The following is a 25369-nucleotide window of genomic DNA, read 5'->3' on the forward strand; positions in this document are numbered from 1 at the left end:
TCCAGGGCCTCTGTTCCAGGTAATGGGAGGCCCAGAGGTGTCATTTACTGACACAGCAGCAAATGCGGAAACTGTGGAGACATCAACAGGCAGACGGGTTTGAAGTGCCGTCCAGGAGAGGCCCGGACTAGGACGTACCCTCGGGCGTCCGCGGCAAACAGCACATATTGAAAACCCGGGGTGTCATGGATGAGATCACCTAGGGCGTTTGAGCAGACAGAGCACGGACGAGATCCACGCCGCGTGCTGGGAAGAGGAATCTGTAAAGAAGATTGGGAAGGTGTAACCAGCGACATGGGAGGACATCCTCAGTGAAAGTTACCTTTAGGGCAAAACCCAACCACACCCCTGCGCTCAAATTCTGACAGACCTCACATCTCTGTAATGGGAAGAGCTGGAGAAATCTGGATGCTCTATAAAATAAGCAGGACCAACAAGTAATCACCTGAAAAGCTGACACAAAGGCTGTCACCATGTAGTTTTAACTAAAAATCTAATTCAAGAATGAGGGGGGATAGAAAGGTAAGTGTTTTTATCTGTGTTTAGAAAAAGGTCCCCCCATATTACAAAGGATTTTTGAAGAGAAAAGAGGAATTTTCTGATGTCACGATGTTTATGACCAATGGCGACCATGTACATGAAGTCAGGGACAAGGCTTCGGAGTTCCAGGCAAATGTCGAGTAGAAATCACCACAATCCCACCTCCCCCCTCCCTCCCCAACGCCGACATTTCCGAGTCTCCAGTCTCAGCTCCAAAGGCGCTGCCTGGACTGACCTGGCAATCTTCACAACAGTCCCATGTGAGAGGACGCTGACCTGCTTAGCAGGAAATGACGGCACAGAGAAATGAAGTGACACATGGCTGGCTAGTGGCCGAGAAAGGAACTGAGCCCAGTGGTCTGGCCCAATCCTGCATCCTTATTGGTTTGTGTCTGAGCTGGTTACTGATGACGATGGCAGGAATAATGACAACCCATCCCTGTAACTACACAAACGAAGTCTGACAATTAAGTCCGTGAACTCACCCTAGAGAAAGTGCTACGTAGCTCAGTGCTGAATATCACTACGCTCACCTTGAAAGTCCTCCCCTTGGGAAGCTATGCATGGACGCCAGCGCCCAGTCCACCCTTCAAACCAATTCTGGAACTCTTTTTCTGGAATGGCCATCAGAGCTGTCATCATATTACCCTTGATGTCCTGAATGTCACCAAAATGTCTTCCTTTCAATATTTCCTTTATCTTCGGGTAAAGAAAGAAGTCATTGGGGGCCAGATCAGGTGAGTAGGGAGGGTGTTCCAATACAGTTATTTGTTTACTGGCTAAAAACTCCCCCACAGACAGTGCTGTGTGAGCTGGTGCATTGTCGTGATGCAAGAGCCATGAATCGTTACCAAAAAGTTCAGGTCGTTTTCATCTAACTTTTTCACACAGCCTTTTCAGCATTTCCAAATAGTGAACTTGGTTAACTGTTTGTCCAGTTGGTACAAATTCATAATGAATAATCCCTCTGATATCAAAAAAGATTAGCAACAGCATTGTAACAAGTTTGCGAACTTAATTGTCAGACCCTGTAGCATAGTTAAATTACTTTTAACTAAAATTCCATCGACTGTATAATATTAATAATATCACAGTCCACATTAGTGTAAACCATACTCATCTTTAATCCAACTGCCAACAGAAATGGACTGTGTAGGTCACTCGTGTTAAAATCCAGCAACTGTTTTATCTCAATGCCTAGACACAGTGAAAAGATTAACTGAAGGAAAAATCAACCGTGTAGATTGGGATTAGGGAATAAAGTAAAATACAGAGATAAACTGCTTTTAAAACCAGTTGAAGATTTAATACAGCTCTGGACGGTTTCAATTATTTACATGCTTGGTCTACACAGTGTAAATCTGGGCTAATGAGATTCGCTTCTGTGTATAAATCTGAAACAAGACAGCCCGATTGTCTAAAGAAAATAGCAGCCTGGACTCCTGTGTTAATAACTCTTCAAAACAAAGATTATTATTTGGGAAGAAAAACAGCGCTGGGCTTCACATTACTGATTGGGTGGGTGTTGAGAAATGGCTCCATTTGGCCAAATACAAGTTCTGAGAAAAGGTGCAAGGGACTCCAAGAATGTATTGAGCGATACTGTTGTTCTTCTAGTAACACCCACCACCAACAACCTACACTGTCTCCCTGTCCTGTGGAAATCAGGAAGTCCCAAGAGAACCCTTCTTCTTTGGAAAGCCGCTCCATCCAGGACCAGGGGCTACGTACTGCTGTGTAACGAGGGAAACACAAGAGGTTCATGGGTAACTGTCAGCTGGCAGCACACCCCCTCTAGGATCTCCACCAAGACTGTGGCACAGAATGATATGACGCTGCAGGTGCTGTCAAATGGCGTTTGAAAGCAAAGGGGTCCATTTAAGATCAATCCGTGACAGCTCTGCACCCTGTAACACAGGCATAACGAGGGCTTCAGGAGCACAAAGGAAGGAACTGTCTCGGCCTGAAGAAGTAAGGGTGGCCTTCCTGAAAAGTAACATTAGACCCCAATCTCAAAAAGTGCACAGCAGTTTTGCCAGAAGGGGCAGGAGGTGGGCAAGGATGCCACAGGCAGAGGGACCCACAGGCACAAAGCACAGAAGCAAACAGGAGGAGGTATTTTTGCTTGCCACAGTAAGTGGGGAAAGCCACCGGTGTTTGGCAGTCTGGGGCCAGGGCCGCTAAACCTCTGCATACTTCCATTCAAAGAGGAACTGTCCCGTGCAGATGGCTGGGGAGTGTTAGAGAGTGCTGAGGGCACCCAGGCAGGGAGGGGGAGGTAGGAGGGAGACGCTGAAGGTGAGCTGAGGCCAGGTTATAATGGCCGCGTAAGCTTCCCTAAGGAGAAGAGAGGGCTTTATCCTACGCACCAGCGGCAAGACGCCAGCAGAGCAGGAGACTGGCATGGAGAGACCAGCCCTTTGAATGATGGCGTAAGTGTGGAGATGGAGTGGAGGCGGGCGTCCAGAGACCAGGACTCACTAGAAGGCAGTGGCAAGAGGTCAGGCAACAGGAGATGGGAGCAGGGAAGATGGGCAGAGGGGCTGATTGGGAGACACGAGGCAGAAAGCGTGTGCATGTGTGTGTGTGTGTGGGGGGCATTTTGTGTGTTTGGGGATGGCTCACTGATAGAGATTACAAGTCGGGTTATTTTTCACACAGTATTGGATCAATAAGTATTTGTTACAAGAATGAAGATAAGTATTGGAACAGAGAGCTGTCAGGCGGGGGGCAGGGCATAAGACAAGTGGTCTGGAAATCATTTACGCTGAAAACAGACCCAACACTTACCATTAAATAAAACTGAATTAGACAACCTAGAAAAACGGCGAAGGCAGCTGTGGTCCTGTGCATCCACTCAACCCACTTTTCTGACTTTCGAACACATAGTTTCACCTTGTTTAGGCAAATGCCACCTGTTTCTACTAGACGTTAATTTCATATCATGTATTCAAAATATTTTAAAAGTAAAATCCAATAAAAATGCCTTTGAAGTTGGAATAGCTTTTTCCAACATTTAAATTCACTGTGGCTAATGCCAGCCTAATGAAATACACCTGTTAGGGTTGGTGGGCTGTGCTTCCCAACTTTTGGGGGACAAATGCAATTTTAAAGTACTGATAGAAACTAGAGGTCTGGATTGTGGGCTGTAGAGGAAACCATCAGAAAGGGGAGCATTAGAGGATTCATGTCACATTAGCATTTTTTGAGGCAGGGGATTCTACGGTGCCTACCTGGGCCATGACCAATTTAGACTAAATATTTTTAGGGACTCTTAGGGCAACTGTCAATTACCGTGAAGTCCTAAGCACAGACCATCTGACAGGCAGGAGTGTACCGTCGCCTCTGGAAAGGACTGTGCTGAACTAGTAGCTAAAGAAATGAAAGAAGCAACATAAACTTGTACCCCCCCAAAAAAGAAAAATGAAACAATATGAACTACTTAAAATTAGTCCTAAGAAAAATTTGCTTTTATCAGAAAATAAAAGTATATAACTCAAAAAAAATTTTTTTAATGTCTTAGCTGTAAGAAAGTTAAAAGAATACATTTACGTCCAAGAAGGTTTTTTATGCTGCCACACGCTGGAGCCTGAAAGCATCGATTCCATCTGCTTCCTTCACATGGCCATTCTCTCTAAAAGCAGAGTCTCTAGCCCTGGGCTTTAACCTGGAAAACACCAGAAATTCACCTGGAAATGAAGTACAAATGCTATTATGCTGAATACGAAACCAGTACAAGGGCCAGAAGCCGCACCGGCTGGTAACCAGAAAGCCTGAAGAGAATTGCCTCCGAAGTCAAGTTAAGGTTTAAGACCATGTTCTTCACCTTCTTTTGGGAATTAACCGCCCTTTCTTATGGAAGCCATAGACCCTCTTCCTCAAAAAAAGGCACAGAGCACATCTACAGGAAAAAACCCTCGGGGGTTCAGAGATTTCCTGGAGCCCAGCCATTATCTCCCAAGAGTTCAGGGACCCAAGGTTAAGATCCCTAAAATGGTAACACTAGCTCATTTCAGAAGCTTCTGCAGGAAGAGGACAGGGAACTCCCACAAAATGGTATTTCTAGGAACTGCTGGAACGCCGTATCTACACAGAACTGAAAACCACATGGCTTCCAAAGAAAGAGCCCAGCATAGCCTGGCCATACATATTTCAACAGAAGCACTGCCAATATTTTGCCGAGGAAACCTCAGGACAAGTGGGCCCAGAACCATGACTGGGACCCGTCCCCAGTCCCTATGCAGTCGCCATTCTTGGTCTGCTGGGTCCTGAGCTCATCTGACAACACGGAGGCTGGACATTCCAAGGGCAGGAAGCACCCTTAGAAGCAAGGACACCAAGTTTCAGGGCTGGAGAATTAAACAACTGGGTAGCTCAAGTAATCTTTTTCTTTTTTTAACGGATAAATGTTTGAGCTTTTGTGTCAGAGACTGGGTCTGAACTTCACTCTGTCACTTACGATTTGGAGTTCTCTTTCAGTTGTGTGGCCTTGAGCCTCTCCAAGCCTCAGCTTACTCATCTGGAAAATGGGGACAAAGCCAGCCACCTCCTGCGGTCCTGAGTAGGGGCCGGGGGAGATGCTGCATGTAAAGAACTGAGGCGGGGGTGCGGGGGCACAGAGAGAGCTCTGACTAAATAAAGAAACTCACTGAAGCATCTGTGTGGCAGGCCAGTCTTTCTGTACCCAGTGCATTTTATACTTGAAAGGACAGTTTTTCTCTGATAAATTTTAATCCTAAGAATAAGACACGATTACAATTTTCAGAAAAAAAAAACCCCAAACACTATTTAAGTGTTTTAAGCAGAAAGTGAAAGAACGAACTCCCCTGCCCCCCCCCTCCCCAGCCCGCGTGAGAGAACCACTACTCCACCTGCACAGGGCACAGATAGCCCTCCTGGACTGTTTACACACGCAAGCATGCACACACAGCTGTGTGTCCGTCCCCCTCAAAACCGGGACGGCACATGGTCTGCACGCCAGGCTCACGTCATTCCCTCATAGCTCATTGCAGGATTCAAAACACTCCTTTCGTTTCCTTTTCATATGTACATGAATGAGAATGAATATTTATTCAACTCATAATTACTAAGCACCTACTACGTGCCAGGCCCTGGTCTAGGGGCTTGGGACACATCAATACAGATGCACAAGATATCGCCCGTGTGGAGCTGACAGTCTTTCTAGAGGAAACAGACGAGGCAACAAGCGCACTAGGTAAGGAAATCATGTGCCATCTTAGAAGTCGTGAGTACTATTAACCAAAATAAAGGCTTCTCTAGGAGACCGGGGGTCGCTGGACCTGCTTGTCACTGAGGAGGGACCTAAGAGCGAGCCTTGGAGGTGATGAGCAGGGAGCCCGGGGCTGTCTCTGGGCATAGGTCTTAAGGCAGGAGTGGGCCCAGCGAGGGCAGAGGGGTGCCAGGGCCGGAGGCAGAAGACGACGACAAGCCTTAGAAGGATGGGGCTTTCACTGGAGGGAAATGGGGTACGCTGCAGGCTTGGAGCAGACACAGGACCTGCCTTTCCCTTTAAGAGACTGGCTCTGGGTGGAGAACAGACAGGAGGCAGGGGAAACAGGGAGGGTGATCAGGGGCCGCTGTACTAACCCAGGCGAGAGGTAACAGAGGCCTGGATGGGGCGGGCACATTCTGGACAAAACCCGTAATTTCATCTAGTTTATACATCTAAATATGCATGCTTAAAAATGTGACTTATTTTGAAATAATTCTGGACAATCTCAGACTTACAGCAAAATTGCAACAACAGTACACAGAATTCCTGAACACTCTTCCCCTCGCTGTCCTAAATGTTAGCATTACACTGCAGGGACCTGTGTGCGTGTGCACACATCCGCTCTCCACACACACACACACACACACACACGCACACACAGGCGTGCACACTGACACGCACACTGTCCGTCATCAAACTCTCACCCATGAATCCTAGCAGCATCCACTGACCATTCCTGATTCTTAGGTGAAACAATTACTACTTTGGTGGCTGCCGAGTTTTCTAATTCTTTCTCCATTCAGAGCTCACATTCTCCTGTAAGGAACGGCCTTCCCATAGTTATTGTTACGTTACACGGATACCTCCCATACCTTTCTTCATTCATTTACTTTTGGATGATTATCGTTTCTGTGGGTTATGAGCCATTACGAGCATGGCCTATTTTGGTGCCCAATGGTCCCAGGCCTGGCCAGCAGCAGCCCTTCAAACTGGCTGCTGTGTCTTTTTAACACAACCCCGTCATTCTGCAAGCACTTCCCTTACTTCCTGGCACAGCAAGACGTTCCAGGTTCACCTTGTACTTTCTCTGCCCAGCTCTGGCCTCAGGCTTTCCTCCAAGAAGCCTAGTTCCTGTTAGCGAGAATGACACAGAGGAACTAGGACGAGACAACAGATGCGCTCATGGTTCCTGGAATCTCTCTGCTTCCAGACCTTCTCCACAGACAGGACAACGGTGCACGTGTGTGGAGCTACTTCTGTATCTATCTACAGGTGTGGTCAAAAGATACGGTGAATGTTTAAATAATTTATTACAGTGAAAGACACAATGCTATTAATCCCCCTTAAAATACTCCCCCTGGCTTCAAACACACTTATCCCATCATTCTTGCCACTTTCTGAAGCAGTTCTGGAAGTCCTCTTTCGTGCGCGTCTTTTAGTTGCGCTGTCATGGCTGCCTCAATGTCCTGAATCATTTTGACTTTGGGGAAGAGCCAGAAGTCACATGGTGCCAGATCCGGTGAATAAGGTGGATGAGGACACACCGTAATGTTTTTATTTGACATAAATTGCCGTACAGAAGTGATGTGTGACACGGAGCATTGTCATGATGGAGGATGAAGCCATTCGCCCATTTCTCAGGCCATTTTCTACACATTGTTTCTTAAATGCTCTAATGCCCTTACAATACTTGTATTCAGAGTTCACCGTAGTGTTCCTGGGTACAAACTCAGCTCGCACAATTTCATCAAGGTCAAAAAACACAATTAATATCACCTTGATGTTACAAGCAGCAGCACTCACCATATTTTTTGACCACACCTCGTATATATTTAAAAACAGCTAGTTCATACTGATACTGCCCATTCTGGTCCAACACCAAGGGTTTATTCCAGCATTCTCCTTTCTGTATTTGCAATGTCCCTCTCTAAGACGGAGAAACCTGGCTCCTGTTATACATAATTTATTTCCTTGTTTGCTCAGTCCTAGAATACACATGAACAGTTTCTGAATCGCTGACCCACACTCCTGTGAAAAACTGGCCAACCACCTAGAGTCTAACAGTAGCTCAGTTATGAGTCCTTAGCCTAAGGATTTAGTCCAGTGCTGTGTTCAAAGGGTGCGAGGGTTAGCTCTCCGTCCTCCTCCAAAGCATGGTGACGTTATTCACCTGAAGTACAGCTAGATTTCTTTCTTTTTGCATTCCCTTTTTAAATAAAAAATCCACTCTTGTTGATTACATTTATTTTTTAGTGAAACATTACCTTGGTTCTAAAGTCCAACTATACAAAAAGTATACGCAGAGACACGTCACCCCTCCCTCCGTCCTACCCTCGTCCCATCCACCTCCCTCTAACCACTATCTCTTTCAGGTTGATTAATGTGTGGCTCTCCCCCCACCCCCAAAATGAGAGGGTAACAGATATTTTACATCCCTTCTTACAAAGAGGAAGCGTATTAAGGATACTCTTGCACTTAGCTTTTTTCCTCTTAACAATATATCTGGAAATCACTTCATATGAGTCACAGAGGTCTTTCTCCTTCTTTGTTAAAAATGAGAAAAGGAACAGTGAGGCTCCATTGTGTGGCTGTATCGTAATTTCTTCAATCGCTCTGCACAGGCAGTTGGGTTATTTCCAGGATTTTGCAATTACACACAAGCTGCAGTTAATAATCCTGTGCACGTGTATTTTCCTATCGTTGGATGTGTGTCTTCAGGGTGAATTCCTACAAGCAGCAGTGCGGGGCCAAAGGCAAATGCACACAGAGTTTTATCAACATGACCAAAGCCCCCCCCTGCCACACACACACACAGTGGCCGTCCGATCTGGACCCCCACCAGCAACGAATGCAAGTGTCTGTTTCCTTACAGGCTCACCAACAGAATGTGTTGTTACACTTTTTCATTTTTGCCAATCTGGTAGGTGAGAAATGGTACCTCTGTGCAGTTTTAATTTGCATTTCTCTAATTATGGGTAAGGTTGAACATCTTTTCATATGTTTAAGTACCATTTTTATATCTTTCGGAGGGGCTGAATTGTCTGCTTCTTTCCCTCATTTTCTATCCTATTTTTGGTCTTTTCCCCTTCATTTCTAAGATTTTAAAAATGATCTTAGGGATATTAGCCCTGTATCTGTGATCTATGTCGCAAGCATTTTCTCCCAGCTTGTTGGTTGTCTTCTGACTTTGTTACGGTGTTTGTTGGCCATCTAAAATTGTTTTCCTTTTCATGGCTGAGACCCTATCAATTTCAGATGCTACCTTTGTCATAGGCTAAACTTTCATACGTACTTGAGTCTATTTTAGTCTAGTTTATTCTGCTAGCCTCTTTGTTTACCCATGAGCCAATACCGCACAGTTTTAATTATAGATGCTTTAGACTGTGTTTTAATACCTGACAGGGCAAGCTTCCCTGGTAGCTTTTCTTTTTTGGTATTTTCCTATCCTTTTTTCATACTTCTTTTCCATATGAACTTCAATAGCAACTTTTAAAAAATCTTTTAATGAGTACATTAAATTCATTCACATCTATTGGTATGACTGATATGCGTGGTCTCAACTTGGTCACATAATTGTAGTTATTATGTGCTTTTACAATTTCAGTGCTGCTTTCTCTAAGTGAGGTTTTCTTTGCTTGAATACTCATTTATTTGTTGACTGACTGTATTTAGGAAGGTTTATATTTTTGTTCTCATGCTTACCCATGTACATACACATTCTAATGCCCTTAGACACCCGTTTTCTTAGGTAACATTTAGCATCTCGTGTGTCACGTTTTAATGGTATCCTTTAACTCTCATTACGCACACAAAAACCAGTGAGCTCATTCTACTTTTATCTTTACCCTCTCTCCCATTTTTGTTTAGATGAATTCCATTGTCAGAATATACAGTACTTATATATTATTACATCACCCTCATCACTGCTTTTGTTTGCGTGTTATATCAACAATTAAATAGATCATACTCTTACTATCAGTCCTTAAGCTAAAGTTTCCCCACTTGTCTCTTGGCTGGATGAAGTTTATCTTCCTGTAGATTCCTCAAGACGGGCTAACACATACAGAATTCTTCTATGTTTGAAATGGTTTTTCTCTGCCCTTGATGCTTGAAAGACACATGTACCCTTGATTCACACTTTCTTTGAAAAGGCTGCTCCGTCACTGTCTTGCTTTATATACTGTTTTCAAGACGTCTGATGCCAGTCTAATTCTCTTGCCTTGTAAGTTATTTGATTTTTTTGCTTGGAAGTCTTGGGGAATTTTTCTTTATCTTTGAAGTCTGGAAGCATTACTAGAATATACCTTAGACTTGACTGTAGCTGGTCAATTTCCCCAAGTACCCAGTGAGCCCTTTCAATAATTTCCAGGTATTTTTCTTACAGTTTTACATATTAGTTCTCTTCCTTTATTTTGTTTTTCTTCTTCATGGACTCCAATTATATGTGTTTTTTTTCCTTTGTCTTTGTTTCACTTCAACTACTTTCTCTCTGATCCTTTCTACTTCTTTATTTTATTCTCATGCTGTTGATTGTTTCCCAGCATTTCTTCAATGCCCTTTGTAAAATTACATTTGAGTCTATTTTTTCCTTGAGCACCTTGAAATTCAGTCTTAATTTCTGAGATAACTAACATTTTCTTCCATTTTTTCCTGAGTATCATAAATGCTTTTCATTTCTTCATATTTTCTGTCTGGTTTCAATTTCTCAATTTCTGCTTCAAGGATTTTTTTTTTCACCTCTCCAAATGCCTGAGAATATTAAAATCGTTTAAGAGTCCCAGGTTAAACAGTTTTCTTTTGCTTTGTGATATTTGCTTCCTTGGGGTGGAGGGTGGTTCTCTAAGTTGAGATGTTTAGTCCTTCAACATTATGAAAAATTTCAAACATCTAAAAAAATGTTAAGAACTGTAGAGTGAACACCCCATATATTCCCATGAGCTAGGATCTACATGTTTGTCCTATTTCTCACATACATCTCCGTCTATCTACCCACTGATTCATATTATTATTATTATTATTATTAATTTTTGATGCCCTTGGAAGTTGCAGACAATAGTATACTTCATCCCTAAACACTTAGGCAAGCATCCCATTAAGTAGGGTTTAACCTTTAAAAAGTTTTTTTGATGCTAAATTTGCCTACGCCGAAATGTACAACTCTCCAGTGTACCTTTTAGGGCATCATTCTAGTGTAGCAACTCTTTAGCGTTTGCTTTCTGTGTGAACTGTGACAAAGGCACACAGCTGAACCAACCACACCTCGTCAAAAGACAGAACATGTCCCCCACCACGAGCTGTTCCCTCGTGTCTTTCCCAGTCAACGCCTGCCCCCTCCTTCCCACGGCAAATGCTGCTCGGATTTTTATCCATCTTCGTTTTGGCCTGTTCTAGAAGTTTGTATCAGGGAACCATACAGTATGTGCTCTTTCGTGTGAAGCACCTTCTCCATCAGCAGAGGTTAACAGTGAGTGTGGAAGTGACAGCTCCCTAGGATGTGGGGTTTTCTTTTCTTTGTTTTATTTACACATAATTTGGTGTGGGCATTCTTGGTCTTCCAAGCTGTGTTTATGGTGTGGTTTTTGTAGCTTTATGTAGTCTTGTTTTTCTGTATCTTTTTTTGGAGGCTTCATGGAAGACTTGGATTTAGATAGTCATCCACAGTATTTCTGATGGCAAACATTTTCCAACATGAAGGAAGAGAGATTGTTTAAAAAAACATCCAAATTAAAAAAAAAAATCATGATTTTCCCATACCTGCTTCATCTAGCCCTCCCCTCCTTTTTTTCTGTTGAAGTATTTTATTTTATTGATTTATTTATTTATTTTTAAATTTTTATTGGGGAGCAGTGTGTTTTTCCAGGACCCATCAGCTCCTAGTCAAGTCATTATTTTTTTCAATCTAGGTGTGGAGGGCGCAGCTCACTGGCCCATGTGGGAATCAAACCAGCGGCGTTGGTGTCAGGAGCACGATGCTCTGACCAACTGAGCCAATCGGCGCCCGTGTTGAAGTATTTTAAAGCAAACCTCATACCTGATGTTATTTCAACTCTACACACTTGAATATCCACCTCTGAAAAACAGACCTTTGGTTTCCTAACCACGAGGCCATTATTACACCTGAGAGACTTACCAACAATTCCTTCGTATCATCTGAAATTTAGACTATATCCAAGTCCTTCAAATCGCTTTTTTAAGTTGTTCTTTGACAGCTGGCTTGTTCAAATCAGGATCCAAAGTCCACACTTCACCTATTGCCGTTACACCTTTAAGCACCCCACCTTCCCCATTTCGTCCCATGTCGCTGACTATGTTGAAGAAACTGACTTAGCTGTCCTGTAAAATGTCCACATTCCTTGACCATTTATTTTTTTTGCCTTTTTTTAAACCTCAAAGTTTTTCATCATAAATAAACTTCCATTCATGTCACTACCATTGCAACACACATTTTTGGAATCACTTTTTTGAAATTTAATATGATACATTGTTTTGAATCTTACTAGTTGGACATATTTCTCCTTAAAACAGCAGTTCGTAAACATTTGAGTCTCGGGACCTCGCTACACTCTTGAAAATTATTTAGGACCTCAGGAACTTTTGTTTCTGTGGGACAGAGCCGGCAATATTTACCATATTAGAAATCAAACAAATGTTTAAAACACAAAAACACAAGCCCACAGCTGTCATCCTCATCTCACAAACGCGGCCTCTGGAAAACTCCGTTACGAACCTGTAAACGAGTTACCGTGAAAAAGGAAAGCAACGTCTGTCTTAGTATTGCTAGAAAACTAGTTTTGACTTTAGGGGCTTCCCCGAAACAATCTTTGCGACTCCCTTCTCACCGGACCGTAATTTGAGAACTGCTACCTTAAAGAATGGGTCTGGTTTTTGGAAACAAATGTCTTTTGGAATCAGGTTTGCAAAATAATTTTTATATGTCAAAAATGAAGTAGAAAATAAAAGTTGATTTTTCTTAAAAATTATATAAAATGGCATTTTATTTTTTTTAAAAAAGCATTTAACAAAGAATTCCAGTAATATTCCGTACTGTGACAAAAATGCTAAGATATGGGTACGATTCCTGAGTACTGCTGTAGCATCACAGAATCTTAGCACTGCATGGTCTCCAGAAATTTCTGAAGGACAACCGAAGTTATTAGCTATGTCTTCGTGTGTTTGGGAAAAACCTGTTTCACTACTTCAGAATGGCCCTTTCAGAAAACAGTTTGGCATTTTCATGGGAAGTAGAACATTTGCACGTCCTAAGCCAAGGTTTCTCAACCTTGGCACAACATGTGTCTGAATGGTTTAAAAAAGAAGATGTGTCATTCAAAAGCAAGGCACGGATATGTTAAAGAAATTGAAGGTTAAAATGTGTATTTAGAAAGATTGAGTTTTATCTGTTGTAAATCATATAACATAGAAAGGTTAATTTATAAAATATCAGTATCTTTCAAATATCATGGTTGAAGCTTCATCTTTTCCTTTTTTCCTAACATGTTTATACCTAGAGAATCAGTCAAAATTGTGGATTAATTATTTCAAATGCCAAAGAAGCCAGCTGCTTGTTCTAGTCTCTGACTCAGTTAAGCTCTTACAATATTTTGACTGTTTGAAGAAAATTAATAATGGGATGTTAGGCGGTAGATTAACTGAAACTAAATATCAACATAGCTAGACTCGTTTTGGATGACTGAGCTCATCTCTTCAGAGAACGGAAACAGGGTTTATTATATCATGAGTGATTAACTTACATGACACGGAACCAGCAGCCGCCAACAGAGCAGAGAGAGCACCGGCGACAATGTATGAAAAGATTATGGAAGAGGCTGAAAGTTTAGATTCTACATTAGCTGGGGCATGGAGTGTATCGCTACAGTCGATTACCTAAGACTCACAGAGCCGCCAGAAGAAATTAAGAAAATAAATGTCCTGACAGTTTTGGAATCAAACTGCTATTAATGCCTTATTCTTTCTCTCCCAAGTAGCAGGTCCCCACTGCAGCCAATATGGACAAACTGATACATATGGAAGAGAAGGATGTTTGTATTTGTCATTCATGTATTCACTCAGCAAGTATTTACTGAGCATCTACCAGGTATGATCAGAAAATACGGTGAATGTTTAAATAAAAAAAATTTATTACAGGAAAAGACACATTGCCATTAATCCCCCTCAAAATACTCCCCCTCGCTTCGAACACACTTATCCCATCACTCTTCCCACTTTCTGAAGCAGGTCTGGAAATCCTCTTTCCTGAGCGTCTGCAGTTGCGCTGTTGTGGCCGCCTCGATGTCCTGAATCGATTCAAAACATTTACCTTTCATGGTCATTTTGACTTTGGGGAAGAGCCAGAAGTCGCACGGTGCCAGATACAGTGAATAAGGTGGGTGAGGACAGACTGTAATGTTTCTGACAGAAATTGTCATATACCAGAAGCGATGTGTGACACAGAGCCTTTCCGCTGTGATCACAAAATACGGTGAATGCTGCTGCCACGTGCCAGCCAACAGAAAGGCAGGGATCTTCAATATGAGAAGTGGTGCGTCAAACCTCAGTAACAGTGTGTGACGAGTTTCAACTTGTTCAGTGCAGTCAGTTGGGTGTGAGCTATGGTTGAGAGAAGGTGTGTTTTGAAGTGTGCCATAAATCATCCTCTATCATGACAACTTTCCATGTCACACATCGCTTCTGGTACGGCAATTTCTGTCAAATAAAAACATTACAGTGTGTCCTCATCCACCTTATTCACCAGATCTGGCACCATGTGACTTCTGGCTCTTCCCCAAAGTCAAAATGATTCAGGACATCGAGGCAGCCACAACAGCGCAACTGAAGACGCTTATGAAAGAGGACTTCCAGGACTGCTTCAGAAAGTGGCAAGAACAACGGGATAAGTGTGTTCGAAGTGAGGGGGAGTGTTCTGAGGGGGATCAATGGTCTTTAACTGTAATAATTTTTTTATTTAAACATTCACCATAGTTTGGTTGCGCCTCGTACTTGTCCTCCCTCCCCTCCACCAGCCCCATCTCCCAGACACGCACTGTCTGCAGGTTTATAAGCATGAAGAGGACACACACAAACGCACATCCGGATCCAACACAGTGCCCAGGTCAGAAGGCGACCACTCAATTTCTGATGGTTTCTGGAACCCAGGCCAACAGGAAAGGCTGGTTTAACTTTAAATGAGCCCAAATGACCCCAATCGCCTTAAAAAATGCCAATTCTATACTCTCCCTTTCTCTCTGCCCCTTCCCTGTGGTGAAGAAACCGTTGGTGGTGCCCTGGGGCCCCTAGTTACAGATCACAGTACACCTGAAGCAATCCGTTGCTTTTTGGCAGTGGCTGCTTGGTGAAGGAGGAAACCAAAACGGCAGCACCGAAATCTGCCTCTGTCCATGGGCTCTGGAGTTCAGTGACTAGGCCGTTTTTCATGTATATGCACGAAAACATCCCCAAAGGCCTCCCCACCTACACCAGGATCAGAAGGGGTCTATTTCAACAACAAAATCGGCAGAACATGCTGATCGTGGAAGCCAGGCCGCTTCACCTCGGACCCCTCTGTACACCGGTGTGGGCATCAGGCCACTGCATGTCACAGCGCTAGTGACACTTCAGAAAAAGCTCTGTGCTCCACTGCTCCCAACACTCCCCTCTCTCCTGCAGACGGGCCTGCACTGGCTCCTCGAGCTCCAAAATGTGCTCTGATGTATGTGCCAGAATGTTCACACCACCGTTCTTTAGAAAGCAAAATGGGCCACGCACTACAGGGAAAGAACAAAGTGTGCCCAGAAAAGTCACAGGATGGACTATTACCTGACAATGAACATGACCGCGTTACCCGATCAAACTCCCACACAGAAGCATCGCAGAAACCACACACACAGCATGAGATCATATTTATAAAGCTCAAAATTGAACTAAGTGATACGTTATTAGGGACACATGTGCATGTGGTAAACTGCATGAGAAAAGGAGGAGAGGATGGTTATCAGTGGGGACGGCGGTGACTCGGGAGGGAGAGGCAGGGACTGGGGAGAAGTACAGCTGGTTACGTTCTGCTTCTTAACGTGAGAGCTGAGCTCGTGGGTTTAGCCTTCTGCTTTATAACTGACCTACACATTACACATGTTCCTTTGTATAGGTCAAATCATGTAACAATTACAAAAAAATGACGAGCCTGGTAGCCCAAATTTACTTGCCACCATCATGAGCTATAATCAGACAGGGGACAGGCATCCCGGAGGCTCATCCTGCAGCATGACCCAGGAGGGCCCCCTCAGTTTCCCCACCCCTAAAATGATGCTCTCTAACAGAGGTGAGCACTGTGTCAGCCGCAGGCCCGGACACTGATGTCTGTTTTACCATGCAGATTGCTGCTTTCTCTGTTGGCCCTGCCTCTTTTCCCCTGGGGTCTGACCCTGCTCTGCGCCGTGCAGTTCAGTGGGGCTGCCAAGGCCTGACTCCCCCACCACAGGGGGAGGGAACGACTTCTGGACAGGCCAGCAGGGCGTTTCTCGCAGGTTCCATGAGCACAGGCAGGGGACGGAGGGCAGCTGACCGCCAGTCATCGGGGCACAGTGTCCTGAAAGGGCTGTGTCTGCTCCTGACACGCCTCGAGCTACCTCCTGGCAGGTCAGCCCAATCTCTGCCTGGGAGCATCTAGCACCATTAAAAAGTGGAACAAAGACAAAAACAAACCCTTTCCTTGCTTAAGCTAATCACAGCAGGTTTCTGTTGACTGCACTCAAGGAAGCCTGTCTGACTCAGGAGGAAATGCCATTTTACTAACAACACAGGCGTGGTTCAGGCCTTGGCCAAGGTGGGTAAAAGGAGATGGCAGCAGAGACTGCTCAGGTGTGTCCGCTTCAGCAGCCTAACTGGTCTCTATCAGTATCACCTGCCTCCCAAAGCTTTCCAGAATACACTGCAATCCAGATGAAAACAATTCATTCCAGACTAATCTGCAGAAGATAGCACATTCAAGTCTCATCTGAACCGCCTACGGGTGCCCTACTGCCTACAGTACAGCTCCCAAGCTTTCTGCCAAAGTCACAGGGAACAGGGGACTAGCTATGTCGTAGGGCAGGTGGCAGCTGTTGGTCCCCGTCCCTTCCCAGGTGAGAGTTCCCTTCAGCCTCAGAGATGGTTGCAACAGCAGCAAATGGCCTAGAGACCTGCAATCTAATAAAACACCGTCTTTGAAAAGTAAAAGCCACATAAAGCAATTATGCTGGAAATGTGATTATCCTCCTGGCAATCTGATCAGAATCATATTACCCACTGCTGTGTGAGCACCCGCTTATGTTGGTTCCGTGTCACCCAAGAAAGCTGGCTGAAATGTACAGTGACCTGAACCAGCCACTCCCGAGGGTAAAATGGTGTATATAAAATGGGATTCTTCCCTTGAACTGCGCCCCTAAACTCTCATCAGTCTATTAAAACAGAAGCCCCATGGGAAAGCAGAGACAGAGGACAGGCCATTGTGAAACAAAAGCCAGCTTTCTCAGGCGGAAGGAAGTCACTCTCACATCTTACACCTGTTTACCCATAATTCAGTTCTCTCTGCTCATTCCCTTCAAGGCCAAATTCCTACCTTCATCCTGAAATGGAAGCTCAATGACCCAGAAATAATTTGAGCAAACCTATTTCACTGAGGACGCTTTCATGTCTGTCTTCATTAACTCTCTGGGCCCTGTCACGGGCGCTGAAAGTGGGATTTGCTTCAGCTGCTGGGTCCAGGGGGTCTTAAACTTTAAACAATGCGTACGTTGAATGGAGGCAGAAAATACTTCCTGTTCTGTAGACAGATACAATTGTTTTCTTTTTCTATTAAAAGGACACTGCATTATCTCATTCACTGTATTTTTTAACTGAAAGAATGTGAAACAAAAGTAGAATGTTACCCAGATAAATGTCACTAATTTTTCCTGCCACAGATGAAATACCACGCACTTAACAAGCCCAGTTTTCCTTTGCACACACACATGCGTGTTCTCCTCAGCTGCATGGCGTGAGTGAACAGGAGCTCATCCTGGGTGACTGGCTCTTTATAAGGTTTTACAAGAGGGAAATACTAAAGTATGGGGAGGTCACACTAAGCCCCAAAGCTGCAGTAACAGACGAGACATAAAAGACACTCACTCCTGAAGTTCATCCCCCTGACACCCATCAAAACCACCCCTGTTATTTAATTAATTCTGCTTTCTGTAAAATGAGGTGGCTTCTCAAAATCAGCGTTCAGGAAAGAGCCTTCCAGTGAATATTACCACACAGAGCCTTAGAAAATCTCCTATGCCTCTCTAGTTGCTAACGTAAGTTAGCGCTTCTATTCCACCGCATTGCCCAGACACACCTGTCTTTGGTGAATTCATGCAACTACAAACATCAATGGGGAGTTTACAAGGCCACGTCACTCAGAGCAAACCAACATCAGAAACAACAAAACCGGAAGTTGGCAGTGGTAAGGTGTGGGGACAGAGCCCCAGAAAGTAGTTTATAGGCTCTCGGCCTCACATGGAGGGGTGCTGGCTCGGGTGGTGGATGGCCGTCAGCTGAGGCTGGTCGGCCGTCGGCTGTGACCAGTGAGCCATTGGCCACTAATATAACTGCCGTGGCTACGCTAGCAGAAGATGGGGGCTAGCAAGAAGATGGTGGCTGAGCTGGCAGGAGTGGATTGCAGAGAGGCGGATGCCGCCAGTGAGTCTATAGTGGTGTGACTCCCCTACCTATGGCTCCATGGGTGTTCCTGTTTGGCCTCACCATGTCCTGCGTTCTTGTGTGGGGAGCAGGACCAGAGACCCCGCAGGCCTCCCCGCACGACATAAGGTCTCGGAGCACCTTCTTCAAACACACGATGGATTTGATCAATGATTTTCCACAGAACCTGGTTCCGTTTTACGAGGCTGTTTTCTTCAGCAGGATCCAATGGTTGGCACTACTGTGGTCGTTGGGACAACACAAAACGTATTCGCCAGAGTGCCATACACTGACTTCCAGTGAAATGGTCCTATCGTGTCTTTCCTCTCTGGTTAACTCTGCAACTTTGTTCAAAAGTGCAGAATGTTTAACATACAGAACGCCGGTAAAGAGAAATAGGCTATTCACCAGTGAACTGGGATTTACTTTCCATTCTACAGATCCCACAGCATAGGACCAGAGACAAAATCTTGAGGCCCATTTTCTTCCCCACGGCCCTAAAACAGCTCAGGCAGAACTTACCAGAAGCATTGCTGATGTCCCATTGGGTCTGGACAAGTGGATGGACATTTCAGGGAACATCCTGTCAATACGGCTTATGACGTCATCAACGTATCTAAGTGGGAAAAAAACGTGTATGAACTGAACCGTAGTCAACGAAACACAAATCTACAGTGCACGAAGACTTCAGACGTCTCCTCAATTTAGTTTTCTATTAATGGAAGACAGTTTTAAGAAGGCAAATGGGATTACATGGCTTTTTATAAAAAATACCCCCGCCCCGTTGCTTCTCTTGCCTTCCAGAGCCAACCATTTTTTAGTGATTTCTTGGGTATGTCTACAAATGTGTTTTTAAATGTCAGTTCTTGCTTTTTCATTTCAAGGCATGACCTAATGACTTTTTTCTACAGACCAGAATTTAGCTGTCACCTTCCTGGCCACTGGGCTCTAACTACTGAGGTTCCTCCTTCGTCCTTTGGTACAAGGAATGGCAGCAGCTTCAGCTCGGGTCGCCTCGCTATTGCCTGTTTGTCTTCTCGACTCAATTCCCTGGATTGAATTCCTTCTGTTTTCAATACCTGAAGTCATATTCCCATTTTCCTGCTTGGATTCTAATTCAAGTCATATCACAGCTGCTGCTGCAGTGGGTGTTCGATGTTTACATTCTTAAATCTCGGCACAGATCTGTCAATAGCTCAGCTCCATAGCGGCTCATGAGTCCATTTACTCACTAGTACAGCTTCCTGCTTCTCCTTGATTTTCACTTGAGTAGCTTTCTGTGCACCTATTCCAATTTCATCCCTAAACTCTCTGACTGTAAAACTGCTCTCACTACAGTTACATTAGACAATCTATCAGCTCCGTTTTTTCCTGGAGACATTCCTCTGAGAAGGGAGACCCTGTGCCTCTGGCCCAAATGGAACCCCTATCTCTTAAGCTTTCAGAACCACTGAGATAACTGACTTTGAGCACTTCGCCTGGTGCCTGGCACATACTAAGAACCCCAAATGACAAATACTCCTGGTACACCGTGGGCTATTCTGTAAAAATGCCCTCGCTTGGCGGGACGAATTCTCCCCTCCAGTGGACACTTACTGTGACGCCGCCACCCCACAGCACCCACAGGGCCAGGCCTGGCTCAGATCCCTTGAGAATAAAACCATAGCAGCATCTGTGCTCACCATCCACTCACACTGGACACGGAGGGGATGTAACATACAATAGATGAGATGCAAAACTATCTATTAAGGATTTCGCATTGGATTTCATATCCGTTGGATCTGACAAATTAAATTACATGTCCATTAGATCAGGGACATAGAAAAGCTATGTTCTCTTGAGGGAAGAGGGCGATTAGCGCTCTACTCACAACATGAAAAGATTTTCGTTTGAAACGCAGGGCTCATGAAAGATAGCAGACAACATCATGCCATTTATTAAAAAATGATCACCCAGTTTATCAGCTCTGAGTGTCAGGGAGGAATCCTACTGATTAATTTCTCAGGTTTTCCTGACACAATGTTTTATATGGAGAGGTTTTTTTTGTGTGTGTGTGTGTTTTTATTTTATTGGGGAATACTGGGGGACAGTGTGTTTCTCCAGGGCCCATCAGCTCCAAGTCGTTGTCCTTCAATCTAGTTGTGGAGGGCTCAGCTCAGCTCCCCCAAGTTCAGTCGCCGTTTTCAATCTTTAGTTGCAGGGGGCACAGCCCACCATCCCATGTGGGAATGGACCCGGCAACCTTGTTGTTAAGAGCTCGAGCTCTAACCAGCTGAGCCATCCAGCTGCTCTATATGGAGAGTTTTAAAGTCCGACTGAAGGAGGGAAGAGAAGAACGATAGCAGTCAGTGTGAGTACTGAATTAACAGTAAGAAGACAGAGCAGAGACGCCTGAGAAGTGCTGGAGGTGCGCTGAAGGCTATTTGCTGCTGGGGAAAGAGGGCCGAAAAAGACTGATATTCTTCAAGGCTGCAAATGACTTTTACCAACTTAGTGCCAGACAGTTCTCTTCCATCTCTCGGAAGGACCAGAAGATGAGGACATGGCATTACAAAGCAGACTTGCTCAGAAAGAACAAGAGGTATTTCTTTAAAGTAAGGCCACGTTCTCTTCATATTTTAAAATGGTTTAAAACAGTCTTTCCTGGATGGCTAAGAAACAGCCTAAGACCCCACACATCTCCCACAGTCCCCTTCTGGATTTAAAGCTGCATGATATACAAGCTTGGCTCTAGGCTAAAATGCTACAAAGGAGGTAGGAAGACGAAGAAAGGAGGAAACGAACACGTTTTCCTCCTGCCTGATGTTTCCTGAAATGGTGGGAGATGCAGGGCAAACTTCATGCCGACAGCTCACACCAAGGCCCTGGAAACATGTCCGCATTTACATGCTTCTTTTCCGAATCTATGTGTGTGGTTTAAACCCAGTTCCTTCAGACTCAGCAGGAAGCAACAATCTGCTGTCCTGTGTGAGTGGAGGTCATTGCTAAGTATATGCTAATGGGGGGAGGTGGAGGCAATGCCTCCTGAGCTAACGCTCAATCGATAGCCATCAGAGCTCCAGACGATGGTAGACTGCAAGTGACTCTGCAGGACGTCAGCACAAAGGTAACGTCATAATTCGCTCTCCCTTGTTCCTTTCACCTTGAAGTTTTCAAAAGACTTTCTGGAAAACCTGTCTTGTTAGTAGGCAAGGAAAATAGGGGAATGGACAGGTTAAGGGGTGATTCCAGAAACCCAGTTTTGTGTGTAGATTACGAGGTTCCACGCCGACCACCGAACTCCTTGCTTTTAGTACGAGCCGGAGTTCTAGAAGGGCAGACACCTGCTCCTTGCCATTTCTGATTCCTTTATTTATAAGTTCTTTACTTGTAAAGGAAGGCAGCAGCAGAAGAAAAAGAATTCCTAGGGAAAATATCTGTCGCCGTAGGAAAGTGGGGGTTCTGGGGTGGGATTTCTGTTTTCTTCCCAACCAGAGATCTCAAAGCTCAGAAAACTCAACCCAAAGAATTTACTAAGCAAAAGTAACTTTCAAGGAGACTGTTTTTCATTTACATGCCTAACATAAAGGAGACGCAAATTTCCTTTTCACAGGTGACATTATGTGTTTGCCAAAGAGAGAGAAAGAGAAAGAAAGTCAGCTGTGTCTTTTTAACTGAGGGAAATCATGTCTAAATCCTAGGAGCAAAAATCAAAACATTTCATTTTCAACCTTCAAAACACAAACCCACCACGACCCCCAGTGACGACCCCCAGTGACGTGAAGGAAATACAGAGCTGGAGACAAATGACACTTCCTTTTTGCCGAGGGCGGGGCCGGCACGGGAGGTGGTCCTCCCATTACTTCTCCGAAGCTGCCTCCAGTGAGTGCTCCGAGCTCTGCGTGCTGAGCTGAGAACAGGTAGGAACAGCGAGCTCCCTCCCACGCCCCCACCGTATGCTACACTCCGCTCTGTGGCAGGAGCAAAGCACTTTAATTTTTACCTTTGGAATATAGGCAAACAAGCAGTAACACAACAGTGGTGACTAGTTTACACTTGAGCAGACGCGACGTGCAAAGACATTAATTTAGTGCCAAATTGAGCTGTGAGTCACAATTTGCACATATCTGTCAACCTGTTAGCAGGGTAATAACTTGGAAGGACTGTTGTTCCTGTTTACATTTCAGAGGCCTTTCGAAAAGGGGCAGCTGCTTGCTTCTCCTCCTTGAAGCTGGCTCGAAGGGCCAAGAAACGGGGGTAGAAATGCAAACCCCCTGACATCACCAGTCCACATCAAGGTGTGACTCATCACTTCAGGATTTGCAGGCAGAAAATTAACTTTCAAGCAAGTACAGAATCCAGTGCCCCTGTCCTGCTCCCCACTACAGACTCTCAGTGGTTTCCGATCCAATATTCCCCAGTATAATCCAAGTGATTCTTTATCGAAGTTTCTGAAGGCTTCCTTAGAACTCAGCTTCAGTCTCAACTACTTCACTATCTTGGCCGCGTTACAATCATGCCGTTCTCAGATTTCTAACATTAATTTCTGAAGCCCTTAAGCCTGGTTCTCTTCTGATTTTCTTCAAGTAGCCTAGCCTGTTCCTTTAAATATCCTTAATCAGAAAAGTAGAGAACACTGGGCCCTCAGAGGTCCTGTCATCCAACGTCCCGTCAATGCAGGAACGTACCACCACCTCCATGAGGTGGTCTGCTCTAAGGCAGCCCCTGGTACTGCTGGGCGGCCGGGCTGTTTCAATCCACTTACCAACGTCTCCACCCAATGACTCCACGTCAGCCTTCTGCAATGATACAACTATTTCCTGCCGAACGTAAAGGCTTTCCTCAAACATGAAAAAGACTATCGGGTTTTCTGATTTCTTTTATCAGCATTTTAAACTCTTTCTTGGCTCACAGATCCCTTTGAGAATGTACCGAACACTACAATACATGTCCTTAAATATTCGCTGAGTGAATGGAGAGGACATTAAAAGTCAGCCATGTGGACCCGGGTCAGGCAGTTACGAAACAAACACACGCGACGTTCTCTTCAGCAGATCGGAGAATGCATTATATATCAGCCATCAAAAATCACCCACAGCAGAAACCAAAGTGCTCCACAAAACAAACCTCAAAGAAAGCAGCAGAGACTCTTCAAAGTCTTACAGCGTACTACGCAACCACAAACTCCCTACATCTGTTTTAGCAGAAGCTCAGTCCATCTCAGAAACAGAGCCTTCCAAAGGAGTGCACTGAGCTACCGGCATGCCAGTTTTCAAATGCTGCTTCTAATGAACTAATTAATTCTACAGAAATGTTAGCACAAACAGGTGTGCTACCAAACCAGGATTACAAGACTCAGATGACAATGAAACAGAATGTGGAAGACATTTCCAAAGACGCTGGTTTTGCAAAACATGAATTTTCTACTCTACACATTAAAATATATTGCAAACTTTTTATTATTAAAGACTTAAAATAATCTGCTGGACAGATGGCTTGGTTCTCTAAAGTCTGACCCCTCCTCAAAAAAAAAAAAGTCTGTACTCCAGCCAGTGATCTCATGTTAGAGAGATGTTTAGCAGCTCTGACCAGATTCCAATAGCGTTTACCCCATACAGTGTGCACGAGACACGCTGTTCATTTTCTCCACCCACACAAAACCAGGAATGCACATATTAATAAGCCACCTTTTGGGGGGAAAGGGTAATGCCCCGTGGATACCAAAAGGGAATCATTTGCACGATCTGAAAATGATTTAAGATTTTTCTTCCACACCTGTCCAGAATGATGACACCGAGGAGACTCTGCCAGTGGGTGGAAACAGAGGGGGGTTTGTTTAATTACTTCATGAGGATAAGATTGCCTGAAACTACAACTATCAACCTCAGTATGCTGAAGAAAGAAGGTTGGGAGCATAGGTCAAACTCGCTCATTTATTTCACTGAGGTCAAACGTGTCAGATTTTTGTATCATGTCTGTGAAAGATTTCTGGTTATTCTAAGGAAATTAAAAGTATTTCCTAAACTGTACATCTAAAAGTAGGACTAGCTGGATGCATTACAGAAATGAGAGCCTTTGCTTAGCCGGCTATACCAGCCCTCGCTACCCTCCCTGATCAGCCCTACCCCGAGCTACTAACGTTGTGTTATTCTCTTCCAAAAAGACACTCAAAAATGGCAAAAATCTCTTTATGGAAACTCAACACCCAAGCAGACAGGGCTGTCAAGATTAGGGACTGGCTTTCAAGGGGTAACACTGGCCAGGCCACAGAAGCAGACGCGGACCTTCCTGTTCTCTCCTTAGTAGCTTAAGCACTTCGAGCTGTGTGAATATGCTACCTGAACCAATTTAGAAGCACCAGGGCAAGCAAACACAAGCTACGCTATGTTTCCTAAAGTTGCAAAACATGCAAAGACCCCGCACACAGTTAAGTATATATAACAAATGTTCCTTCTTCTGTTGAGTGTCAAGCATCCCAGGCAGTTCAGGGCTATGCATGAACTGGAACACGTGACAAGTACCATCATAAAAACAGCAATCTTATTACACGTGATTTAGAGAGGCAAAGAGTGTAGTCTGTAAGCTGTCTCTGTTATATCTATTAATAAATATTTATTGAGTGCCTACGGTTCTCAGCAAACAATTCCTGTGTTCAGGGAATGATATTAAATATTAGAGACAGAAAACAGCTGCAGTAGCTGGCCCACAGTGAGGCCGGCGGGGCGTTAGCCCGGGCTTTGTGCTGGACGCGCATCCGGCTGAGCGGGGAAGCAGGCCCTGCCCTCCAGGGTGCAAAGCGCTGTGGCGTCCTCTATCGCATTGGAGCTCTCACCTCCTCTATGAAGGCAGAAGGGCAAGTGTAAGAGTCCCGCTTCAGAAATGACAGGAAAAAGGAGCTTAAGTGACTTGCTCAGGCTAACA

The 25369-nt window shown here is 44.5% G+C and overlaps 1 protein-coding gene across 2 annotated transcripts in view; it reads right to left on the bottom strand.

The window, feature by feature from the left end:
* Positions 1 to 25369, bottom strand: part of MED27 (mediator complex subunit 27) — a 187900-nt gene that overhangs the window by 46250 nt on the left and 116281 nt on the right. For both annotated transcript variants that reach the window (XM_074331236.1, XM_019728890.2), the window contains exon 4: positions 18992 to 19085. In XM_074331236.1, the coding sequence (XP_074187337.1) occupies positions 18992 to 19085 (94 nt within the window). The remainder of the gene's footprint in view (positions 1 to 18991; positions 19086 to 25369) is intronic.

Source organism: Rhinolophus sinicus, linkage group LG04, assembly GCF_036562045.2.
Source record: "Rhinolophus sinicus isolate RSC01 linkage group LG04, ASM3656204v1, whole genome shotgun sequence".
Classification (NCBI taxonomy): domain Eukaryota; kingdom Metazoa; phylum Chordata; class Mammalia; order Chiroptera; family Rhinolophidae; genus Rhinolophus; species Rhinolophus sinicus.